Genomic DNA, 23,361 nt, shown 5'->3' on the forward strand with positions numbered 1-23,361 from the left:
GGCTGCTTCTCACTCAGGGCTGTCTATGCTAATGAGGGAGATATTGTCACTAATAGGTGGTACTTTCCCCTTTTGATGACATGAATAAGGGGAGAACGTCAATCAAAGTGTTTCTGCAGACTGTTTTTCTCAAGTGTGATCATAAAAAATAAAATGAATGAATTTTTACCATTAGAAACTGGCTGTATTCACAAACTGCTGCCACACAACTGTCTTTAAACCCCTTATAAAAGAGATTTTTGCATAATTTAATAAACAATGTGAACAGTACTCTGTATAATTTCAGTTTTTACATATGTGATGTTGGGTTTAGGGGTGGGGTAGACGTTAATAAAATACAGTTAATGGATAATTTAATAAATATTATAAATAATTCTCGTTAGGCAAGTTATGGCGCTTGTGGCCCTTTTTAGATTATCTGCTGGCTAACTCTCTTGATTCTTAAGCTGAGCAATAATGTATGAATACATATTCATTCTTCATTTTCATTTATTTATCTTTATTATTATTATTATTTATTATTCGTATTTTTTAATAACATAATTTTAATTTTATAATTTTAATTATGTATATTTTGTTTTTTTTGGGAAGTTAAAGGCTGTTGAGTGAGGGAAGTGTTTATTTGTTGTAGTGTTAACAACAACATGGAAGGATAATTGTAAAATGAATGTTGTAATTGATATTCAATGTAGAAAAACTACTAAAAGAAATTTTAAATAATAAATAATTCTCGTTAACTTCTGTCCACAGCTGTATCCCTTCTAGAAACAACCACAAAACATATCTCAAACTCTGTTGCACAACACTGCGCACCGTTTCCAAAAAACATGTCATTCAAACCTGGAAACCATCCTAAAACGTTGTGCACCAGTTTGAGCTCGATATCATGTTGGGAGTAAAATAATGGATATCATTCCTGACAGCACTGTTTCCTGTAAACATGTCATTCAACATGGAAACCATAGTAAAACGTTGTGCAAAGGTTTGAGCTTGAACGTGTGCACGCAGGCATCATGTTGGGAGAAAAATAATGGCTATTATTCATGACCATGCTTTGATGTAAAACAAATTAAGTCAAGCTGTCAAATAAATTAGCCTTAAATTTTAAATAAGTCATGGGTTTAGAAAATCTGGAACCGAACCTTAGCTAATACTGTAAAATAACACTTCTGCTGCTTATAATTCTGTGGAAACTCTGGCACATTTTTTTGTGAGAGATTCTTTGATGAATACAACAGAATGTGTCAGTTTTCTTGGGGCAATAAATAATGTGATTTTCGGTGGCGTTGAAGCACCACTGGCACATTTCAGGCTTATTGACTGTCCTGACAGATAGATGGACGGCTTGGCAGCACTGTTATATTGTTATATGTCCTTGGGTGAATAACATGAACATTTTGATAAATTAGGACATAGTCGGACAGCATGCGAAAACTTTTGGATTGACAGCCTGACACATGCAGTTATTACACTCAGTTTTACAGTCCAAAATATTACGAGACAAGCAGCTTTTTAGATTACTAGACAATATCGATATGTTTACTGTTATTGCCAAGAACGTAATGCTAAACAGCCTGTTACTGCGTACTTTTCACCATTACAAAAATTTAAAAAGTCAAACTAAGTTAACTGTATCCTTTAGTTTTTATTTTTTTATTTTTAAAGCAATATACATTCATGTTCTGTGAATGCAAGACATCATCTGATCCAATATAAGGTCATTCATAGGCTCCATTATTCTAAATCAAAACTTCATAAAATAATCACAACAATCTCTTCAAGTTGTAATAAGTGCAAAGTGTCAACAGGAACTTTGTTTCATTCTTTGTGATTATGCAGTAAACTACAACCATTCTGGAAAAATATGAAGTATATTCAACGAATCTAGAACCTGACCCTAGTATTGGACTTTTAGGAACAGAGGACAGTTCTTAGTAGAAACCAAACACAAGCAATTCTATTTTGTACGTGTAAATGTGGAAATCTGATGCAGGTCCTACCTTTGAAATGTGGGCTAGAGAACTTGGAAATATGTTACACTTAGAGCAGGGGAGGGCAAACTCGATCCTGGAGGGCCAGTGTCCTGCATAGTTTAGCTGCAACACTAATTAAATGTCTTCACATGTCTTCAAGATCACTAGAAATCTATAAACAGGTGTGTGTGATTAGAGTTGGAGCTAAACTGTGCAGGACACCGGCCCTCCAGGACTGAGTTTGCCCACTCCTGACTTGAGATACACACTAAATGACAAAATGTCTATTTTTAACAAGATTTGGGAACCGTTCATATTATTTTTGCAGATAGACTGACCTGATAGATTTTTACAAGACTATTGTTTATTAATTAATTAATTAATTTTATTTCATTAATTATTTTATAATTATCTTAAAATTATTTTATTATGTATCTTTTGGTTTCATTTTCCATGTATACCTTGCTTTAGTTTTTAAATTTTGTCCCAGCCAGTTCCATATTATATTTGTAAATGTGCACCTTGTACACACGTACATTTATTGTTCATCAACTTTAAAAAAAAATGTCTTTAAAAAATTGATCCTTGTGAATTCTTTTAGAAGTCTGACATGACATATGACATACAAGTTCATATTTGGGGTTCACATATTTAAAATCATAAAGCCTATGCAATATATATAAATTTATACAATATATTTGTGTGTGTATATATATATATATATATATATATATATATATATATATATATATATATATATATATATATATATATATATATATATATATATATATATATTTATTTATTTATTTATTTATTTATTTGATCAAATCACTTATTATTAAAAATTATTAAACATTATTACAATTATTTTATTATTTACATATTATAATGTATAATATTAATCATATATTAATTATAGAATTTATTTATTACAATGTGATAGTATTTTCATCTATTTTAATGTTTTTTTTTACAGTCTATGCTTCAGATAGATATAAACTTTGTCTGTCTGTGTGTGTTGGGGATATGTGAACACATATAACATTACAACTAAAATATTTAAACATATGTAGCTACGTATTTGTGATTCCAATATTTGAAAAAAAACTGAAAAATATTATGAAATATATGCTGCATATGACATTTTATACAAGATAAATCTAAATATGAACTTATATGCCATACAGTATTTTTGGCAAGTTTTGCCATGTATCAGATTTCTATGTTGTGGGCTATTGGGAAATTTTAGGTACCCAAAGCACTCTAGTTCCCCCTGTTGGACATTTGTAAGTTCAACAAATGACTGCTGAACCATGTTTGCTCTTTAATGACAGAAATAATACCAGACTGCTAAAAAAAGTGTCTGTTTATTGGATCGGACACTTGCTGATGCTGTTGTAAGATGATAAACACATCTTAACGTGACATTACAAGAACAAATCCTGACATGTTCATGCAACACTCCTGAAAGGTCTAACAAAAGCCAGCATCTTCTTATCAAAACCCAGAAAGTAGTTGATCAAGCACACACAGCAGACCAAGAATGAAGGAGATATGAAAGAAATCCTGTCCTCTTGTACAATTTTTGCATATTCTGTGAGTGTTTAGTTTGTTTGAAAGTTAAATTCATACTTTTTTATAGGGCAACATCGTCGACAGGAGGGCATTTCCAAGATCATTTGATAGCTGGATTAAATCTCATCCTGTTGTGCCAAATCATCTTCATCTTAAATGCTGGATGCTTTTCAGTTGGTCTGATGCCAGTAAATAACCTTCGAAAGTCTGTACCTTGTGTACAACTGCAGAAAGATTGTTAAACGTGTAGATCTCAGACACAGAACTCTTATGACACAAACCTCAATAAATTAATTAGTAGAAAACATATACAATCTCTGTAAAATAGATAAGTCAATTGTGCAATGGAGTGTGCAGTGTTTGACGTGATCAATTATGTGCTGTAAATAAGATAAAAGCACACAGCTGTAATAAGAGAACAGAATTATATGTTGTATAAATAAATGCATGCAGTAAACAAGCAGTTTCTCTCCTCTGAGGTGGAAAGATCTGTGTGTTTCTGTTAATCTGAAGAACCATCTGCTTTGATGATCTGGTGTGTAATGAGATATTCAGGATAAGCCTTTGTCTGTAAAATGTCATAAAAAGTGTTGGTTTTATATGATTATTATTATTATTTTTTTATATAAATGAATATTTTATTCAGCAAGGATGCATTCCATTACTCAAAGGTGACAGTAATAACATTTATAATATTACAAAATATTTCTATTGTGAAATGAATGCTATTCCATTCATTACGCCAGAGTTTCCCAACCCTGTTCCTGAAGGCACGCCAACAGTTCACGTTTTCATCCTCTCCCTAATCAAACACACCTGAAACAACTCATCAGAACATTAGAAGAGACTCCAAAACCTGAAGTTAATGGGTCAGATGAGGGAGACATCCAAAACATGAACTGTTGGTGTGCCTTCAGGAACAGGGTTGGGAAACACTGCATTACACTATATAAAAATGAGTATGATTTCCACCAAAAATGTAAATGCATCAACATTATTAATAATGTGATTCTTGAGCAGTGCAAATCTGCACATTAATAATGATTTGTGAAGGGCCATTTGACAATGCAGACTGGAGTAATGATGCTCAGATACTTAGCTTTGTATCAAAGGAATAAATCACATTTTAAAATATATTAAAATAGAAAACAGTGATCTTATAAAATATAAAGTATTATTGCTTTACTGTATTTAGTTCAAATACACAAAGCGTAAATAAAAATAATAAAAAAACACACCTACTCCATACTGTTGAACAGTAAACGGTTTACAGTGCATCCAGGAAAGTATTCATATCGCTTCACTTTTTCCACATTTTTTAATGTTACAGCCTTATTCCTAATTATATTAAATTCATTTATTTCCTCAAAATTCTACACACAATACCCCATAATGAAAATGTGATTTTTTTTTAATTGTTGCAAATTTATTAAAAATAAAAAACCTGAAAAATCACATGTACATCAGTATTCACAACCTTTGCTCAATACTTTGCTGATGCATCATTGGCAGCAGGTACAGCCTCAAGTCTTCTTAAATATGATGCCACAAGCTTGGCACACCTGTCTTTGGGAATTTTTGCCCATTCCTCTTTGCAGTACCTTTCAATGCTCTATCAGGTTGGATGGTAAGCGACAGCCATTTTCAGATCTCTCCAGAGATGTTCAATAGGATTTAGGTCTGGGCTCTGGCTGGGCCACTCAAGGACATTCACTGAGTTGTTGTGAAGATACTCCATTGATATTTTGGCGGTGTGCTTTGGGTCATTGTCCTGCTGGAAGATGAATCGTCTCCCCAGTCTGAGGTCAAGAGCACTCTGAAGCAGGTTTTCATTCAGGATGACTCTGTACATTGCTGCATTCATCTTTCCCTTTATCCTGCCTAGTCTTCCAGTTCCTGCTGCTGAAAAACATCCCCACAGCATGATGCTGCCATCACCATGCTTCACTGTAGGGATGGTATTAGCCTGGTGATGAGCGGTGTCTGGTTTTCTCCAAACGTAACGCCTGGCATTCACTCCAAAGAGTTCAATTTTAGTCTCATCAGACCAGAGAATTTTGTTTCTTACAGTCTGAGAGTCCTTCAGATGCATTTTGGCAAATTCCAGGCGGGGAGTGGCTTCCGTCTGGCCACCCTACCATACAGGTCTGATTGGTGGATTCCTGCACAGATGGTTGTCCTTCTGTAAGGTTCTCCTCTCTCCACAGAAGAACGCTGAAGCTCAGACAGAGTGACCATCGGGCTATTGATCACCTCCCTGACTGAGGCCCTTCTCCCCTGATCACTCAGCTTAGATGGCTGGTCAGCTCTATGGAGAGTCCTGGTGGTTCCAAACATCTTCCACTTACGGAAGATGGAGGCCACTGTGCTCATTGGAACTTTCAGAGCAGCAGAAATTTTACTGTAACCTTCCCCAGCCTTTTGCCTTGAGACAATCCTGTCTCTGATGTCTACAGACAATTCCTTTGTCTTCATGCTTGGTCTGCGCTTTGACATGCACTGTCAACCCTGGGACCTTTTATAGACTGGTGTATGTCTTTTCAAATCATGTCCAATCAACTGAATTTACCACAGGTGAACTCCAATTAAGCTGCTGAAACATCTCAAGAATGATCAGTGGAAACAGAATGTACCTGAGCTCAATTTAGAGCTTCACGGCAAACACTGTGAATACTGATGTACATGTGATTTTTCAGGTTTTTTATTTGTAATAAATTTGCAACAATTTTCACATTGTCAATATGGGAGATTGTGTGTGGAATTTTGAGGAAATAAATGAATTTAATCTATTTTGGAATAAGGCTGTAACATAAAAAAATGTGGAAAAAGTGAAGCGCTATCAATACTTTCCGGGTGCACTGTATGTGAAATGTATTGACTGCAGTACCTGCTATCCTCTGTAGATGACGTACTCCGCCAGAGCCACTGGGTTGACCGGTGACTGAGTGATGGCCCGGTGGAGAGTGGGCCATCTTCATAGCGCTGACCTGCAGCAAAGACTTCCCAAAGCCCAAAGTCACACGGCAGAACAGAAGATGCCTGAGAGGGACAGTAAGAAAGGAAATACGGAAATCAATTTCTCTTCAAGGTTTTGAAAAACAACACAGCAAGGCGATGCTTTGCTGACGAAACCCTTAGATGTGCAGATTGTGCTGGGAAACGTGAAGCGGATTAAATGAGAGTCGTGGCCTGCGTGTACTGCAAACGGATCTCATCTCACCTCTGACACACGTAGCAGGACCTGTCCTTGTGAAGAGGGCAGCCTGTTCCTCCTCCTATTCCATAGACATACTGATTGCTTCTGGAGGAGTCTTCTGTAAAGTTTACTCCGGCACCGAACGTTCCTCCGATGTACGCATGCCTCTCATCGAAGCCCTTGTGAATGATGGCGTTTACAAAAGGCGAGCCTGGAGAAGCACAATCAAAGCATTATTTCAAGATTATAGCTGTGCAATATATTAAAGTCCCCATGAACTGGAAGCTGCGACCGTTTTTTTATATTGTGACACATTTCCTAGAGAAACGGATTATTAAATGAGAAAACAGTGGGCGTGGCTTGTTTTTTTTCAACTGCGAGCTGATTGGATGTAGTAAAGTAGGCATTTCATTCTGAAAGATGAGGAAAAGGGTTTCGGGAGAGTTTTTACAACCTAATACAGTTGGAGGGGCGGGGTTAAGTGTGTTAGCCACGCCCAGATATACAATTTTTAACTAAAAACAAACAGGAAGTGCATTTTCAGATTTCAATTAAAGATAACAAGGGCAAACTATGCTTTTTTTCTTAATGACACGCACAGATGAATTGTTCAACATAAAAATAGCCATGTTAGCTAACAAAATCATATGGTTTGTTTTTGATTTCATCTGAACTTTAAAGGGATAGTTCACACACAAATTAAAATTTCCTCCTCATTTATTTACACTCAAGTGGTTCTAAACTTTTATGAATTTTGTTCTTCTGTTGAACACAAAACAAGAAATATATAGTTACGTATTGAGTAACTTTTTATTTTGACAATGCTGTTGTGTATTGTGCCTGTGTTTTGTATCCTCCTTTCTCTATCTCTTTCGTTTTCAGCTGCAGCTGTGTGAAGGGAAGTGCCAATTACTAAAGCAGGTAGCGTACTTTGTTTTGTTTTTTGTTTTGGACATTTGTTCCCTTACCACCTTGGTTTTGATTGGAAATATTTATGTTTAATAAATTTGTTAACCCTATTTTGACAACTCGGCCTGTGTGTGTGCTTGGGGAGCAGGAAAGGGGACTCCGGGTGAACTCTTTTAATAGACGGTCATCCTTTTCTTTATGTGCATAGCGCGGTGCTTCCGCTACGTAACAGTATATACAGTTAAAGTCAGCTTTCCCCTTAGCTCAGAGAGAGAGCATGAAAAATTGATAAAATTTTGTTTGTAAAAGCATTTTTGAACATTATAGAGCTGTTTAACATTAAAAGGGGAACTTTGGAGGGGAAAAATGTATAAAAACATATAATTTAACCCCATTAAAGAGCGGCTTATTCTTCGAAAAAGATCAGAGTTCTTAGTGGAAACAGATCAAAGTGATGGTTAAGCTCGTCTCTAATTAAGTATTCTCTCAAATGAATCTTCTGGATGAAAGCAGAAGCCTCTCTTACTCTGAGGTCCACTAATCAGTCTCTCCACTGCTTTGATGATCTTGTGTCTGTGGCCCTAAGCGCTGATGCCGATCTCCTTTAGCTCTTTGTGTCCCATTTCCACCAGGACGTCCAGCGTTATCTAACCAGACAGACACACATTAGCATCACACCTCCAGACATGTAAAGAATGATTACTCCACGACACATTCTTCTAATAGTATATAATAGTATCTGGATATTTCCGGTTAAACACTGTTTTTACATTTAGATACAGTTGAAGTCAAAATTATTATAAGCCCTCCTGAATTATTAGTCCCACTGTTTATTTTATTCCCCAAGTTCTGTTTAACAGAGAGAACACATTTCTAAACATAATAGTTTTAATAGCTCATTTCTAATAAATGATTTCTTTTTTTATTTGTCATCATGACAGTACATAACATTTTATTAGATGTTTTTCAAGATACTAGCATTAAAGTGACATTTAAAGGCTTAATTAGCTTAATTAGGCAAGTTAGGGTAGTTATGCAAGCCATTGTATAATGATGGTTTGTTCTGTAGACAACTGCAAAAATATTGCTGAAGGGGGCTAATAAAATTGACCTTAAAATGCTTTAAAAAAATTAAAAACTGCTTTTATTTTAGCAAAAACAGACATTCTCCAGAAGAAAAAATATTATAGGAATTACTGTGAAAAATTCCCTGCTCTGTTAAACATTATTTGGGAAATATTTGAAAACGAAAGAAAGAAAATAAATAAATCACAGGAGGGCGAATAAAATAACCTAGTTAAGCCTTTAAATGTCACATCATCTGCCTGGAAAGAGATGTAAAGGATGATCAACTTGTTGAGTTTGATATAAGAAAATAGATAAAAGAAAACAGAAAATCGTTTCAAACAAGCAAACCGTTGGCATGCATCTAAATTTAAAGTATTCTGTCATCATTTTGCTGAAATAGCATTAAAGGGATAGTTCAAGAATGAAAATTCTGTCATCGTTCACTTCAAACCATTACAAGCTTCTTTCTTCTGTGGAACACAAAAGAAGACAATTTGAAGAATGTTGGAAACCTGTAACCACTGACGTCCATAGTATTTGTTTATTCTACTTTGGAAGTCAATAGTTACAGGTTTTCTGCTTTTATCAAAGTATCTTCATTTGCATTCTACAGAAGAAAGAAGCTCATAATGGTTTATAACCAATTGAGGGAGAATAAATGAGTACATTTTCATTTTCAGAAGAACTGTCCCATTAATAGAAGATATATTGTGCAATACTGTAAATTTTTGTGAAATATGTTTGTGCTAATCGCCCAAGTATTGCTTAAAAATACTAAAAAGTCTTTATGCATAAACAAAACATTGGAGAACTTTGTGTTGGACTTGTGGACATTTGTAAAAAATCCCTATTTATGTTTTATTATGTAAAGCAAGTATTTATATAAGCAAATGGTTTAATGAAGCACTTTAAATGGGAAAGTTCACCCCAAAGATTTAAACTGTCACCACTGAATCACTCTTTACCTGTTTCAAACCTGTCTGACTTTCTTCTGTTGAACACAACAGAAGATATTTTGAAGAAAGCTGGACACCTGTAATCATAGTTTTTGTACATGATCATAAAATCTTTGCGGTCTTTCAGTCAGGTTTTAGAAAATATCATTCAACCGAGACCGCACATGTGAAGGTTTTAAGTTATATTTTATTAACTGATGATGCTGGAGATTGTTCTGTGCTTGTGCTCCGAGATCTGAGTGCTGCGTTTGACACAGTAGACCATGCCATCTTGCTGGCCCATTGGAGCATTGTGTAGGGATAAAAGGGAGTTCCCCTGGATTTGTTTAAATCTTATCTTTCCAATCGCAGTTTTAAAGTCACCATTGGTGAACAATCATCTGAGGCAGCCTTTTTGTCATGTGGTGTTCCCCAGGGATCTATTTTACCCCCTATTCTTTTTTTCCTTATATATGCTTCCCCCTGGGTTCTACTTTTAGAAAACATGGTCTGTCTATCCACTGTTATGCAGATGACACTCAAATGTACCTGCCCTTAAAACCAAGTTCAAGCGGGTTGGAGACTCTTTTGTCTTGCCTGTCGGATGTAAACGCCTGGTTGTCTTTAAACTTTCAAGATTTTAATGAGAGTAAAACTGAAATAATTTAGTTCGGCCCATCAAATTCGTCTAGGACACCACCTGTAAATCCAGTTTTTCTGGGAAGCCTTGGGTAAAAAAATCTGGGTGTTGTTTTGGATGATGGCTTGAGATTTGCTAAACAGATTAACGCAGTGGTCAAATCCTGCTTTTTTTCAGCTTTGACTTTTAAGAACAGTCAAACGTATTCTATCTAGAAAAAATGTGAAAAAATAATTCATGTTTTCATTACTTCTAGATTGGACTACTGTAATTCACTATGTTTTGGGATCAGTCAGACTACTCTATCCCACTTACAGTTAGTTTAAATTGCTGCTGCACAGCTTTTTACCGGTACCAAAAAACATGACCACATCACACCAGTCTTACACTCTTTCCACTGGTTGCCTGTGCAATATCAAGTCACTTTTAAAATTCCCCTCTTGGTTTTTAAATCCCTAAATGGCTTGGCTCCTTCTTACCTGTCAGACATGTTGACTGAACATCAGCCTGGTCGGTCTCTTCGGGCATCTAACAAGACTATTATACATCCCAATATCGAGGTTGAAATGCAGGGGTGACCAGGCTTTCGCAGTAGCTGGTCCTACCTTGTGGAATGCTCTGCCCCTCTGTATTAGATCTATATCATCTCTGTCTGTTTTTAAATCTAGGTTGAAAACTTGCCTGTTCGTCATTTTATCGGTGAGAATTGTTTGTTTTAGCTACGTATAATAATTATGAGTGTGAATTGTTTGTTTTAGCTATAATTTTATATCTTTCTCTTTGAGATTTGTATTGTGCAGCACATTGGTCAAGTTTGGTTGTGTTTAATAGTGCTATATAAATAAAACTGACAAATTGACATTGTTTTTTCTACTATGGAAGTCAATGATTTTCATCTTTCTTCAAAATATCTTCATTAGTGTTTAACAGAATTATGAAACTAATTTGTAGTTTATTTTATTTTTAATAGGGACAGTGCTCATTAATAAACAGTGAAACTGTAAATAAGCCAGAGTTAGCCACAAGGGCTAATTTTCATCTGTTGCCCCCTGCCAGATTTGAAAAGGCAACCTAAAATCAAAAAACACATCATCACACATACAAAAACAGTAAAGTTACACATGACAACAGGATAAAACATGTAATATAAATTTCTAAAAATGTTAGACAAAAGAATTACACATGATAACAAACTTGATTTGCTAAAGGTTCATAAAGGTTTGGAGTTATTAATCAGAGTACATTTTCAATTTTGTATGAACTATCCTGATACAGCTTACTATAATTATATTAGTACTATATGCAACACTTAGATTATTGGTATTAAATAATTTACCTAAAGGAAAAGTCAACTAAGGGCGACATGGTGGCTCAGTGATTAGCACTGTCACCTCACAGCAGGAAAGTCGCTGATTCGAGTCCCGGCTGGGTCAGTTGGCATTTCTCTGTGGGCTTTGCATGTTCTCCCCGTGTTGGCGTGGGTTTCCTCCGGGTGCTTCGGTTTCCCCCACAGTCCAAACACATGAGCTATAGGTGAATTGAATAAGCTAAATTGGCTATAGTGTATGTGTGTGAATGAGAGCGTGTGGGTGTTTCCCAGTACTGGGTTGCAGCTGGAAGGGCATCTGCTGTGTAAAACATTAGCTGGAATAGTTGGCGGTTCATTCCACTGTGGCAACCCCTGATGAATATAGTGAGTAATCCAAAGGAAAATGAATGAATGAAAAGTCCACTAATGAATTTTAGTTAGATTGGTTAATATAAACAAATATTAAATTGAGAGAAAAAATAAATTGCATAAACATTAAAACTATTATGTTTAGAAATGTGTTGAAAAAAAAATCTTCTTTCCGTTATATCCAATTTGGGAAAAAAATATACAGGGGGGCTAATAATTCTTCAACTGTACACGAGGAGAACATGGGGCATCATTTCCTCACCTTTACGACTTCCAGATCAGCAGACTTGAAGGTTTCTGAAAGCCTCTCTGTATTCAAGTTGCTTGTAAACACTCTCTAGGAATAGAAAATATATAATCTGGTAAAGTATGAGAGTCTTTAGCACATGTAAATTGGCAGTGCGAGTGTTTCATTTGCATGTGCGACTAAAAACAGATGTGTATGAACTGTAAAAGCTATTTTAGGAGCACATACAGTACAATTAAAAAAATCCTAGTATGGTGAAAGCTGAAAGCTAAAATAGGAGAATAGGGAAAAATAGCTGCATTAAATAAAAGTTTTTATTTGATATATTATTTGAAAAACAGATATTTACATTTTACTCAAACTCATCCCTAATTAACCCAGAAACTGAACATTTCAAGCGGTCTCCTAATTGTACATATTCAGTTGAAGTCTGAATTATTAGCCCCTTGTTTATATTTTCCCCCAATTTCTGTTTAACCGAGAGCAGATGTTTTCAACACATTTCTAAACACAATAGTTTTAATAACTCATTTCTAATAACCGATTTATTTTATCTTTGCCATCATGACAGTAAATAATATTTGACTAGATATTTTTCAAGACACTTCTATACAGCTTAAAGTGACATTTAAAGGCTTAGCTAGGTTAATTAGGTTAACTAGGCTGGTTAGGGTAATTAGGCAAGTTATTGTATAAGGATGGTTTGTTCTGTAGACTATCAAAAAAAAAAATAGCTTAAAGGGGCTAAAAATTTTGACCTTAAAATGGTTTAAAATTTTTTTTTAAACCTTTATTCTAGCCAAAATAAAATAAACAAGACTTTCTCCAGAAGAAATAATATTATCAGGCATACTGTGAAAATTTCCTTGCTCTGTTAAACATAATTTGGGAAATATTTAAAAAGGGAAAAAAAATAAAAAAGGGGCTAATAATTCTGACTTCAACTATATATAAATATATATATATATATATATATGAATTGCTAGTTTTTTTATTAGATGTTGGAAACAAACTTCCACATTATTCACACAATAAAGCATTTAAAGAGATTTCCTTTTGTTTTTTTGAGTATCATAAAACGGGTAAAAACATGTTGGTTATTACACACTTTAATGTGCTTTAAAAATACAACAGTTAATATTTAAACTGAACTATAAACATTTACAACATTTATGTAACATTTATAAAATAAATGTTCATACAGTTTAATAAAAATGATATATAAAAAACACTTATCCCATTGAACGTTTCACATTCTTTTACAAAAAAATAACATTGAAATTTAATATGGGGGTGGTGGAGGAGGAGGAGGAGGTGGAAGAAATTTTCCTCCAGTATTAGGAGCAGGAGGTGGTGGTGGTGGTGCCATGGAGACATTTTGTGGAGGTGGAGGTGCTGGTGGAGGAAGTGAAGACCCAGTGTAACCAGGAGGAGGTGGTGGTGGAGGTGGGATACACATATTACCTGGAGTGGGTGGTGGTGGTGGAGGCGGGACGCCCATATTACCTGGAGGAGGTGGTGGTGGTGGTGGAGGTGGGGCACCCATATTACCTGGAGAAGACGGTGGAGGTGGGACACCCATATTACACTCAAAATATTAATTTTTTTGCTGCTTAGTTTTTCTTTTTTTTAGTTTTTTTTAGTTTTTCTCAGTGCCTTTGCTGCATTTCTCACAACACTATTTACATTTGCACAACAGTTAATGCATTTCTCAAAATAATTAGTCATTTGTGCACATCATAGTAGCAGTTTCTCATTCCTCCAGACAAATTGCAAATGCTTTTGGACATGGATCAACTGCTCTCATACAACTCTCTGCTGTTTATAACATTATCATTTGCTTATGTCATGTCAGTCAAAATGAACTAAACCTGTGAATGCTGAATAGGCCTTCCATATAAAGCTAATAGTCCTCATTTCATTACTTGAGTCATTACATACAAAAATGTTGAACTAGTTGTCCAAATCTGTCTAGTAAAGCTGTCAAGCTTTTATTAAAAAAATATATATATATTTGTCTAACTTTACTGTAGTTTTCAAATGGCTGTGCAAATAGTATATAGCGTTGTCTTGAGCAGTTTCAGTAAATGAAAATAATGAAAACATGACAAAGCCATTTAACTATCTTGTTCATAAACAATGGTGTCAGGACTTTTCATCTTGATGACACTAACACTTTCATCAATACTTGCTTTTGAGGAACGAGCTATCTATTTTTAGCAAGTGACATGCTTTTGTGGGTTATCAACTACAAGCCACTGAGAAAAACTGTAAATGAGTTAAAACAACACAATTGTAATGTTTTTTTTGGAGCTACTTTGTAAAAACGATGCAGTGACAGTCAAATATTTGGCTGAACAGATCCACCACTTTACACTCATAAATTATCATATCTTGTGCTGCACGTATTAGGAGGTTTGCTGAAGGTGCCAGCTGATGTGCAATGAGAGGTTTGAATATATAATAAACTATAACAGTTTGCGTTCATTGAAATGTAAGAATGATTAATAAATCCATATGAAACTGTGCCTTAAAAGTGGCATCGCATCCTTAGTTTTGCACTCAGGTGCGCTTTGCACTCACACTACAAGTGTACGGCGCCAAAGCCCAACCGAACCGCGCTCTGGCACACCTCTTTCAACCACCAACTGAACCATGCCCAGGTGCGATTCGGAGCACTCACACTTGTCAAACGAGCCAGGAAATAGGAACAAACCAACACAATCTCACGACAATTCGTAACTTTTTGATTTAGTGGCTACTTTGTATGAATTCGTACGATCTAATTCGTACATTTTAGTACAATTTGCTTATCCCCCAATGACGTTGGGTTTAGGGGTGGGGTTAGGTGCCACGCCTCCTTTTTAAAATCGTACTGAACTCGTACGAAATAGTCACTAAACTGACAAAATGTAAAATACTCTCGTGAGATCAGGCTGGAACAAACGCGTCTGGGCATGGTTCGGATCCTTTACCCTGTGGGTACTTTCACACCTAGATATTTGTTTGGAACCTGGTGCGTTTTCCCCCCTGCGGTGGTCTCGGCTCGGCTGAAACGATTGAGCGATTTGGTTGTAGAGAGAAAGCAATACGATTCAATGAACCAGGCTATACCACTGTGTATACATAGGATGGAAGTTGGATGGGATGTCATTCCTATCGGTGAATGTGCATTTCAAGTTGAATATGAAAGTAAAAGCATGCTGTCGAATTATTAAACAATACATAACACCAATGCGACTTTTGATAGAATAAATTATATATATTTTACAACCCTTGACAATTGAAATTAGGCTATTTCTCATCGTCATGAATTAAAATAAGGATGTATGACAGCTGAGTGAAAACTCGGAAAATAAACCAAATCTGACCAATGTGAGGAGAGTTTACTCGCACGTGACTTGTTTTAATAACTTTGGTCAATTTAGAAGCTCTGCCGCGTGAAAGCAAACCGCACCAAAAACAAAAAGCAACACTGGAACCAGTTCAGGGTTCATACACATTTTTATTACAAAACTTCCATGACTTCTCAAGGATTTTCAAGTCAATTTTCATGACCTAATGTTTCATGTAATGTCTATGTATTTGTGGTAAATCATAAGCAAAACGTTTGCTTATGAACGTTTACATTTATTATAGCATATATATATATATATAAAACACACAACAATCTCTTTAGTTTGAATTTATTTTTATATCTATGTAAAATAGATGATGCTTACACAGCACTAATGATGTGAGACCATGTTTTTGATCAAGAAAAGAAGTAAAAACAACTAACCTCCATCGCAGTATACAGATATTTGTCACTAATAACTAATTTTAATAACTAATACTAACACTTATAACAAATTTTTTGTAACTAAACTAATTTTAGATGATAATAGTTTGTTAAACTAGTAATATTAGGTAAAACTACTTCTAATGTAAAGCCACGATCACATTGCACTTTTCACTCTATAGACTTCCATTCATAGGCATGCGAATGTGCCACACCAGAAACGCAAGCATGTGCGACAAGTTTCGCATCTGACTGCATTTAAAAGTTTAAGCTTGGTGAATTCTTACCTGTGAAATCCCATCAGGTGATTGTGTTAGACCAATAGAAGATCATTCAAAATAAGAAATTTAAAATATGGAGCAATCGCTCACTTTTATTAACGTCTAATCATATTGTTTTATCCTACCCCTATTCACAGCGCCTTACGACGGAATTTCGCAACCACAAGCTCTAGTGTGACTGCAGCTTAAGTCGCTTGGGACAAAAAACATCTGCTAAATGACTAAATGTAAATGTACTTTCCATGACTTTTCCAAAACCTTGTGGGCTTTTCTGTTTTTCCAAAACTTTTCCAGGCCTGGAAAATGCCATGTCATGACTTTTCTAGGTTTTCCATGACCGTATGAACCCTGCTAGTTTAATCCCTATTTCGGAACGAAACAACCGCTCTACTGGTGTGAAAGCACCCTTAATGGATTTGTGTTGAGGCAACATGAAGGAATTGTGTGGAACCAAGCATTTTTACAGTGTACCTGGAGGAGGAGGGGGTGGAGGTGGGACACCCATATTTCCAGGAGGAGGAGGAGGAGGCGGTGCTGTCATTGTGGTATTTGTGCCAGGTGGAGGTGGTGGAGGGGGAACCAAAGAGCCTCCATACACAGAACCAGGTGGAGGAGGAGACGGAGGAGGTGGTGGAGGTGGAGCGTCTCCCATGTCATCATCTGGCAGAAGTGGATAGTCGGGATAGGCAAACGGAGGCAGGGATGGAGAGCGGACAGACATTAATGAAGGAGAGGGTGAAGCTGGAGAGAAATCGGGTGGAGCTGCGACACTAGAACCCACTGAGGTAGGAACAGATGGTGGAGGAACGGCGATACCCAAAAAAGACCTGAAACCACAGCAAATGCATTAGATTTTCTGATGATAATGTCAAAATGAAGTCTATTCAAAACATCTGTAACTTAGGAAATGTCACCAGCATTTATAACACACCAGTTGAAGGTGCTGGTCTCCTGTGTGCTGAGCTGTACAGACATAGAGTCTTCATAGTCGCTTTCTGTCTTTGTCTCTTCCTGCGGGGACACAGTTCAACAGTAAAAATGTACATAAATATCTCAGAAAACCAGTCGAAGTTTGAGGGCAAAAAATATTTAGTGAATATACTCTACAATTGATCAAATATGAGAAATGTAAATATTTACAGTTTTGTTGCCTTGCCAGTGTCCGTGGCCCAGTTTGTCTAAGCAGCTATAGGATATGGGAACACGTCTGTAACCACGAAACGGCTCCAGTCCTCTTGCAGGAGGAACCACCTTCTGGGTCCGGGGAACTTTTGCCTGTTTGGTGAGCACTCCGATCTCTCCCCGAGCAATCTTCTCCTTGTACATGGCCACCGTCTGAATGTAAATACTCACATTAACAGACTATTTCTAGTACTATTACTTTAGAAGGGGGTGGGGGGATGGTCAGCTGAAGTATGTAAAATTTATATGTGAAAGTGTGTTTGTGTTTACACCCCTTATAAAAGTAATTTGTGCATGATAGGTCCCCTTTAAATGGCCTGAGGATGAGTACATTTTCATCTTAATGGGAAATAGTTCTTTAATGAGGAGCACCAGTGTTATATTTCTAACACAGTCCTGACTTGCCCACGGTTGGCATTGTTTTTGCTGAGACTGTGGTGGTTTTTGTGAAGTGTTAACCGCAGCTCACCAGCGTCAGCATGTTGACGGAGGACTCCATCTGCTTGAGCTGAACCGTCTGAGTGTCCAAGAGCTTGAGCAGATTCGTGGCCAGATTGTTGATCTGATATGTGACACTGGCCAGCGCCTGAGTGGTCAGAGCTTTGGACTCCTCGATCACACTTTTGGTGTCCTCCACCTAATGATGTAAAAAAATTTTTAATAATTTAGAGTTCCAGAATTTAATTCACGTTTATTTATATAGTGTTTTCACAATAATTATCATTCTAAAGCAGCTTTATAAAAAGGTGCAAATAATTACGCTCAAAATGAGAAAAGTTAAGAGTTATCCTACAGTTATGCAGTATATAGTGTTCCAAAATGGTGATGTCTACACTCACTGGCCACATTATTAGGTACACCTGTCCAACTGCTCTTTAATGCAAATTTAAAATCAGCCAATCACATGGCAGCAACTCAATGCATTTAGGCATGTAGACATGGTCAAGACGATCTGCTTAGTTCAAACCGAACATCAGAATGGGGAAGAAAGGTGATTTAAGTGACTTTGAACGTGCAGAGGTTGTTGGTGCCAGACGGGCTGGTCTGAGTTTTTCAGAAGCGGCTGATCTAATGGGATTTTCACACACAATCATCTCTAGGGTTTACAGAGAATGGTCCGAAAAAGAGAGAAATATCCAGCAGGGTATATGCAGGAATCCTAAAGGTAATTTTAATACCTTTTTAAAACTTTTTAATGCCCTTCTCAGAATATTTTAAGACTTCATCGCCACTTCAAGTTCTAATCAGAATCAAAACTTTAACTCAATAAAGAGTTGCTAAAAAACAGTTGTAGTTAAATAAATCAATGGAGCACAACCGTGCAACAGAACTTAGATAAGCTCGGAAGAAACAAAGCTTAAAGGAATAAATTACGTGGTTGTTTTCAGCGACAGGCTTTAGCCACTGTTTAAACTTGTCTTTCTCCAACCAGGAGTATGCAAACTTGCATTATCCTATTTTCAGGTCTGTTTTGCTCTATGGTTTCGCTACATTTGTCACATCACCTTCCCACATTTGTTGCAAATTACGTGACCACCCGGACAGAGGAGCTTGGCCGGACACACCCGGCCCGAATCAATCGAGGGCAATAATTTTATATTTATGCTTTTTTGGAGTCAAAGACTTTTGACAACGCTCGAACAAAAATTAAGACCTCGTAAAAACTGGATTAAGACTTTTTAATACCTTTTAAGGGCCTTAATTTTCTCATCATTGATTTATCAACTTTTATTACTTTTTAAGACAAATGCCTTGTTGATGCCAGAGATCAGAGGAGAATGGCCAGACTGTTTCAATAGAAAGGCAACATTAACTCAAATAACCACTCGTTACAACCGAGGTCTGCAGAAGAGCATCTCAGAACACACAAAATGTCAAACCTTGGGGCGGAGTCCCACTCCTGTCAGCTAAGAACAGGAAACTGAGGCTACAACTCACACATGCTCACCAAAATTAGACAATAGTAGATTGGAGAAATGTTGCCTGGTCTGGTGAGTCCCGATTTCTGCTGAAACATTCAGATGGTAGGGTCACAATTTGGCATCAACAACATAAAAGCATGGATCCATCCTGCCTTGTATCAACGGTTCAGGCTGGTGGTGGTGGTGTAATGGTGTGGGGGATATTTTCTTGGCACACTTTGGGCCCATTAGTACCAATTGACCTTCTGATGGCTACTTCCAGCAGGATAACCCACCATGTCATAAAGCGCAAATCATCTCAGACTGGTTTCTTAAACACATGACAATGAGCTCACTATACTCAAATGGCCTCCACAGTCACCAGGTCTCAGTCCAATAGAGCACATTTGGGATGTGGTGGAACCAGTGATTCGCATTATGGATCTGCAGCCGACAAATCTGCAGCAACTGCGTGATGCTATCATGTCAATATGGAGCAAAACCTCTGAGGAATATTTCCAGTACCTTGTTTAATCTATGCCACGATGGATTAAGCCAGTTCTGAAGCCCAAAAGGGTCCAACACATTACTGGTAAGGTGTACCTAATAAAGTGGCCAGTGAGTGTATGTGTCTAATACATGTTCAATGAAGTGTATTTGTATTTTCCTCGAAGTCCCCGGAGGGTGGGCATCATCTCTTCAAGGGTTCGTAGGGTTGGCAGAATTATGGCCTGTGGATCCATCACATCTGAACCATTTTATCAAATGGCAACTTTTCAGACAGTAAACGTCATAAATGTCAGTAAATATAATGAATATTAGCAAGACTTTTTACAATTTTTTTTGAAAGACATTGTATCATGGCTGCATTAAGTTAATTGGAATGTGAAATCGAAATACTATTTAAAAGAATTGTTTTCTGAGCGGTGTGGTGGCAAAGTAGGTAGCGCTGTTGCCTCACATCAAGAAGGTCGCTGGTTCGAGCCCCGGCTGGGTCAGTTGGCGTTTCTGTGTGGAGTTTGCATGTTCTGCCTGCGTTTGCGTCAGTTCCCTTGGGGTGCTCCGGTTTCCCCCACAGTCCAAAGACATGCGGTACAGGTGAATTGGGAAGGCTAAATTGTCCATAGTGTATGTATGTGTGTGATTGAGTGTGTATGGGTTTCCCAGTGATGGGTTGCGGCTGGAAGGGCATACGCTGCGTAAAACAAATGCTGAATAAGTTGGCGGTTCATTCCGCTGTGGCGACCCCAGATTAATAAAGGGACTAAGCCGAAAAGAAAATGAATGAATGAATGATAATATAATATTAATATAATATAATATAATATAATATAATATAATATAATATAATATAATATAATATAATATAATATAATATAATATAGGTGACACCTTGGTTCAGTGGTTAGCACTGTCACCTCAAAGCAAGAAGGTCACTGGTTCGAGTCCCGGCTGGGTCAGTTGGCATTTCTGTGTGGAGTTTGCATGTTCTCCCTGTGTTTGCATGGGTTTCCTCTGGGTGCTCCGGTTTGCCCCACAGTCCAAACACATGCACTATAGGTGAATTGAATAAACTAAATTGGCCGTGTGTGTGAGTGAGTGTGTGTGGATGTTTCCCAGTACTGGGTTACAGCTAGAAAAGCATCCGCTGTGTGAAACATCTGCTGGATAAGTTGGTGGTTCATTCCGCTGTGGCGACCCCTGATGAATAAGAGACTAAGCCGAAGGAAAATTAATGAATGAACGAATATAATATAATATAATATAATATAATATAATATAATATAATATAATATAATATAATATAATATAAGTGCTAATATATGCCCAATGAAATATATATTATATAGTATTATGACTAGCATAAAATATGTCAAATTATTTTTTTAAATAATTAATTTAATGAACAGAACATTTACAACAGCATTTATTTGACAAAGCCTTTTGTAAGTGTACATAATCTATTTTCTGTTCCCTTGGAAAAATACATTCCATCACTGCTGTATAAAGTATTAATCTTCCTTTAAAAAAGCTGTTGTGCTAATGAATGAATATAACATAATATAATAATAATAAACATAATATTAAATACAATCATTAATATATAAGAACTAAAGGGGATGTTGAAGTATATGAATAAAAAGGCTTTTGCTAATTCAGCACAAGACAGGATACAGAGATGGAGACCTAGATAAACATGTTAAGAACAGTTTTCATGGAGTACTAGGAACACATACCACAGCCGTGTTTAGGCATGTATGCCGTCAGTAAAAACAGCACAAAGATGGAGACTGGAAAACAGATCACCCTGAAGAAAGCCGTTTTCAGCAACCCATGTGAATAACTTATAATGAATGTAAATAAATCAGTTAAACAAATGTCGCTTTTAGTCTCATACATGATGTAGCCTATGAGTTTTGCAAATGTATGAATAATAAAATCCATGCAAAATCTTTAAAAGAAGCATCAAAACTTATTAGTGCGAGATAAATATTTACTTCAGCACTATATTCGCTATATATACACACTAAACATCAGCACTAAATATATGTTTTGGCCTATGTACACTGAAAAAAATAGGGATTAATTGTATTTACAGTACAATTTTTTAAGGTAACTGGTTGCAAACAATTTATATGGTGGGAATTTAAACAAATAACTTAACTTGAACATTACAAAATTTCATTTGTTTGTTTAAATTCAGCCCATATAAATGGTTTGAAACCAGTTACCTTAAAATAAATGAGCAAATCCAATGATGCTTTTGTTCAGCGTGAACATGGAGTCACTTTAAGACTTATAAAAATATAACCTTTAAAAAAAATCAAAACAATATTCAAAAGCATATTTAAAATACAAATACAATGGCTGGCTCACATTGAGGTATTTGTTCTGACAGTAGTCGGCCACCTTGTGCAGATTGCTGTGGTTGTCGAGTAGAGCTTTTCTTGCGTTCGGAGCATCTTGGAGGATTTTGTCTATGTGTTCTTTACAGTTGTAGTCTCTCATTGTGCAGGTCTGCAGTGGATGTTCAGTGCTGCTGGTTATGGCTTCACTCCACCGTCTCTGTAAGATTAAAGGTGAACTAGTGAATGAAGTGTGGAAGACAGGCTCTAACATGCTGACAGAGTGGGTGTGTTTATCTGTGCAAACAGACCTCACTACTCCTCAGTTTAGATCTATTTATCTGTCTGTCTGTCCATGCATATGTTCTGTCTTTCTATCTTACTGTTCATCTATTTCTATCCATCCATCTATCTTTCTGTCTGTCTAGCTGTTCATTTTTTCCTGTCTGTCTGCCCATCCATTTCTATCCCTTCGTCTGTGTATCTTTTCATTCCTCTATTTATTTGTCTGTCTGTCTTTCTCTCTGTCAGTTTATCTTTGTCTGTCTGTCTATCTATCTACAGTATCTGTCTGTCTGTCTATCTATGGATCCATCCATCTGTGCATCCATCCATCCACCCACCCACCCATCCAGTCTGTCTGTCTATCTATCTATCTATCTGTGCATCTATATTTCTATCTGTGCATCCATCCGTCCATCTATCTATCTATCTATCTATCTATCTATCTATCTATCTATCTATCTATCTATCTATCTATCTATCTATCTATCTATCTATCTATCTATCTATCTATCTATCTATCTATCTATCTATCTATCTATCTATCTATCTATCTATCTATCTATCTATCTGTCTATGCATCCATCCATCTGTGCATCCATCCATCTATCTATCCATCCATCCATCCATCCATCCATCCATCTATCTATCTATCTATCTATCTATCCGTGCATCCATCTATCTATCTATCTATCTATCTATCTATCTATCTATCTATCTATCTATCTATCTATCTATCTATCTATCTATCTATCTATCTATCTATCTATCTATCTATGCATCCATCCATCCATCCATCCATCCATCCATCCATCTGTGCATCCATCCATCCATCCATCCATCCATCTGTGCATCTATCTATCT

At 36.5% G+C, this 23,361-nt stretch overlaps 1 protein-coding gene across 1 annotated transcript; it reads right to left on the reverse strand.

Annotated features, from left to right (window-relative positions):
- Nucleotides 1-12,520: 12,520 nt before the first annotated feature.
- abi3b (ABI family, member 3b) lies at nucleotides 12,521-22,489 on the reverse strand. Its single transcript, XM_056469948.1, has 6 exons — nucleotides 22,247-22,489; nucleotides 17,938-18,105; nucleotides 17,427-17,621; nucleotides 17,218-17,297; nucleotides 16,758-17,113; nucleotides 12,521-13,775 (listed from the first exon to the last, which is right to left on the reverse strand). The coding sequence occupies exons 1-6, from the start codon at nucleotides 22,487-22,489 to the stop codon at nucleotides 13,507-13,509; spliced, it is 1,311 nt and encodes a 436-aa protein (XP_056325923.1). The 3' UTR covers nucleotides 12,521-13,506.
- Between the last annotated feature and the right edge of the window lie 872 nt (nucleotides 22,490-23,361).

This window comes from Danio aesculapii, chromosome 12, assembly GCF_903798145.1.
Source record: "Danio aesculapii chromosome 12, fDanAes4.1, whole genome shotgun sequence".
NCBI classification, from domain to species: Eukaryota; Metazoa; Chordata; class Actinopteri; order Cypriniformes; family Danionidae; genus Danio; species Danio aesculapii.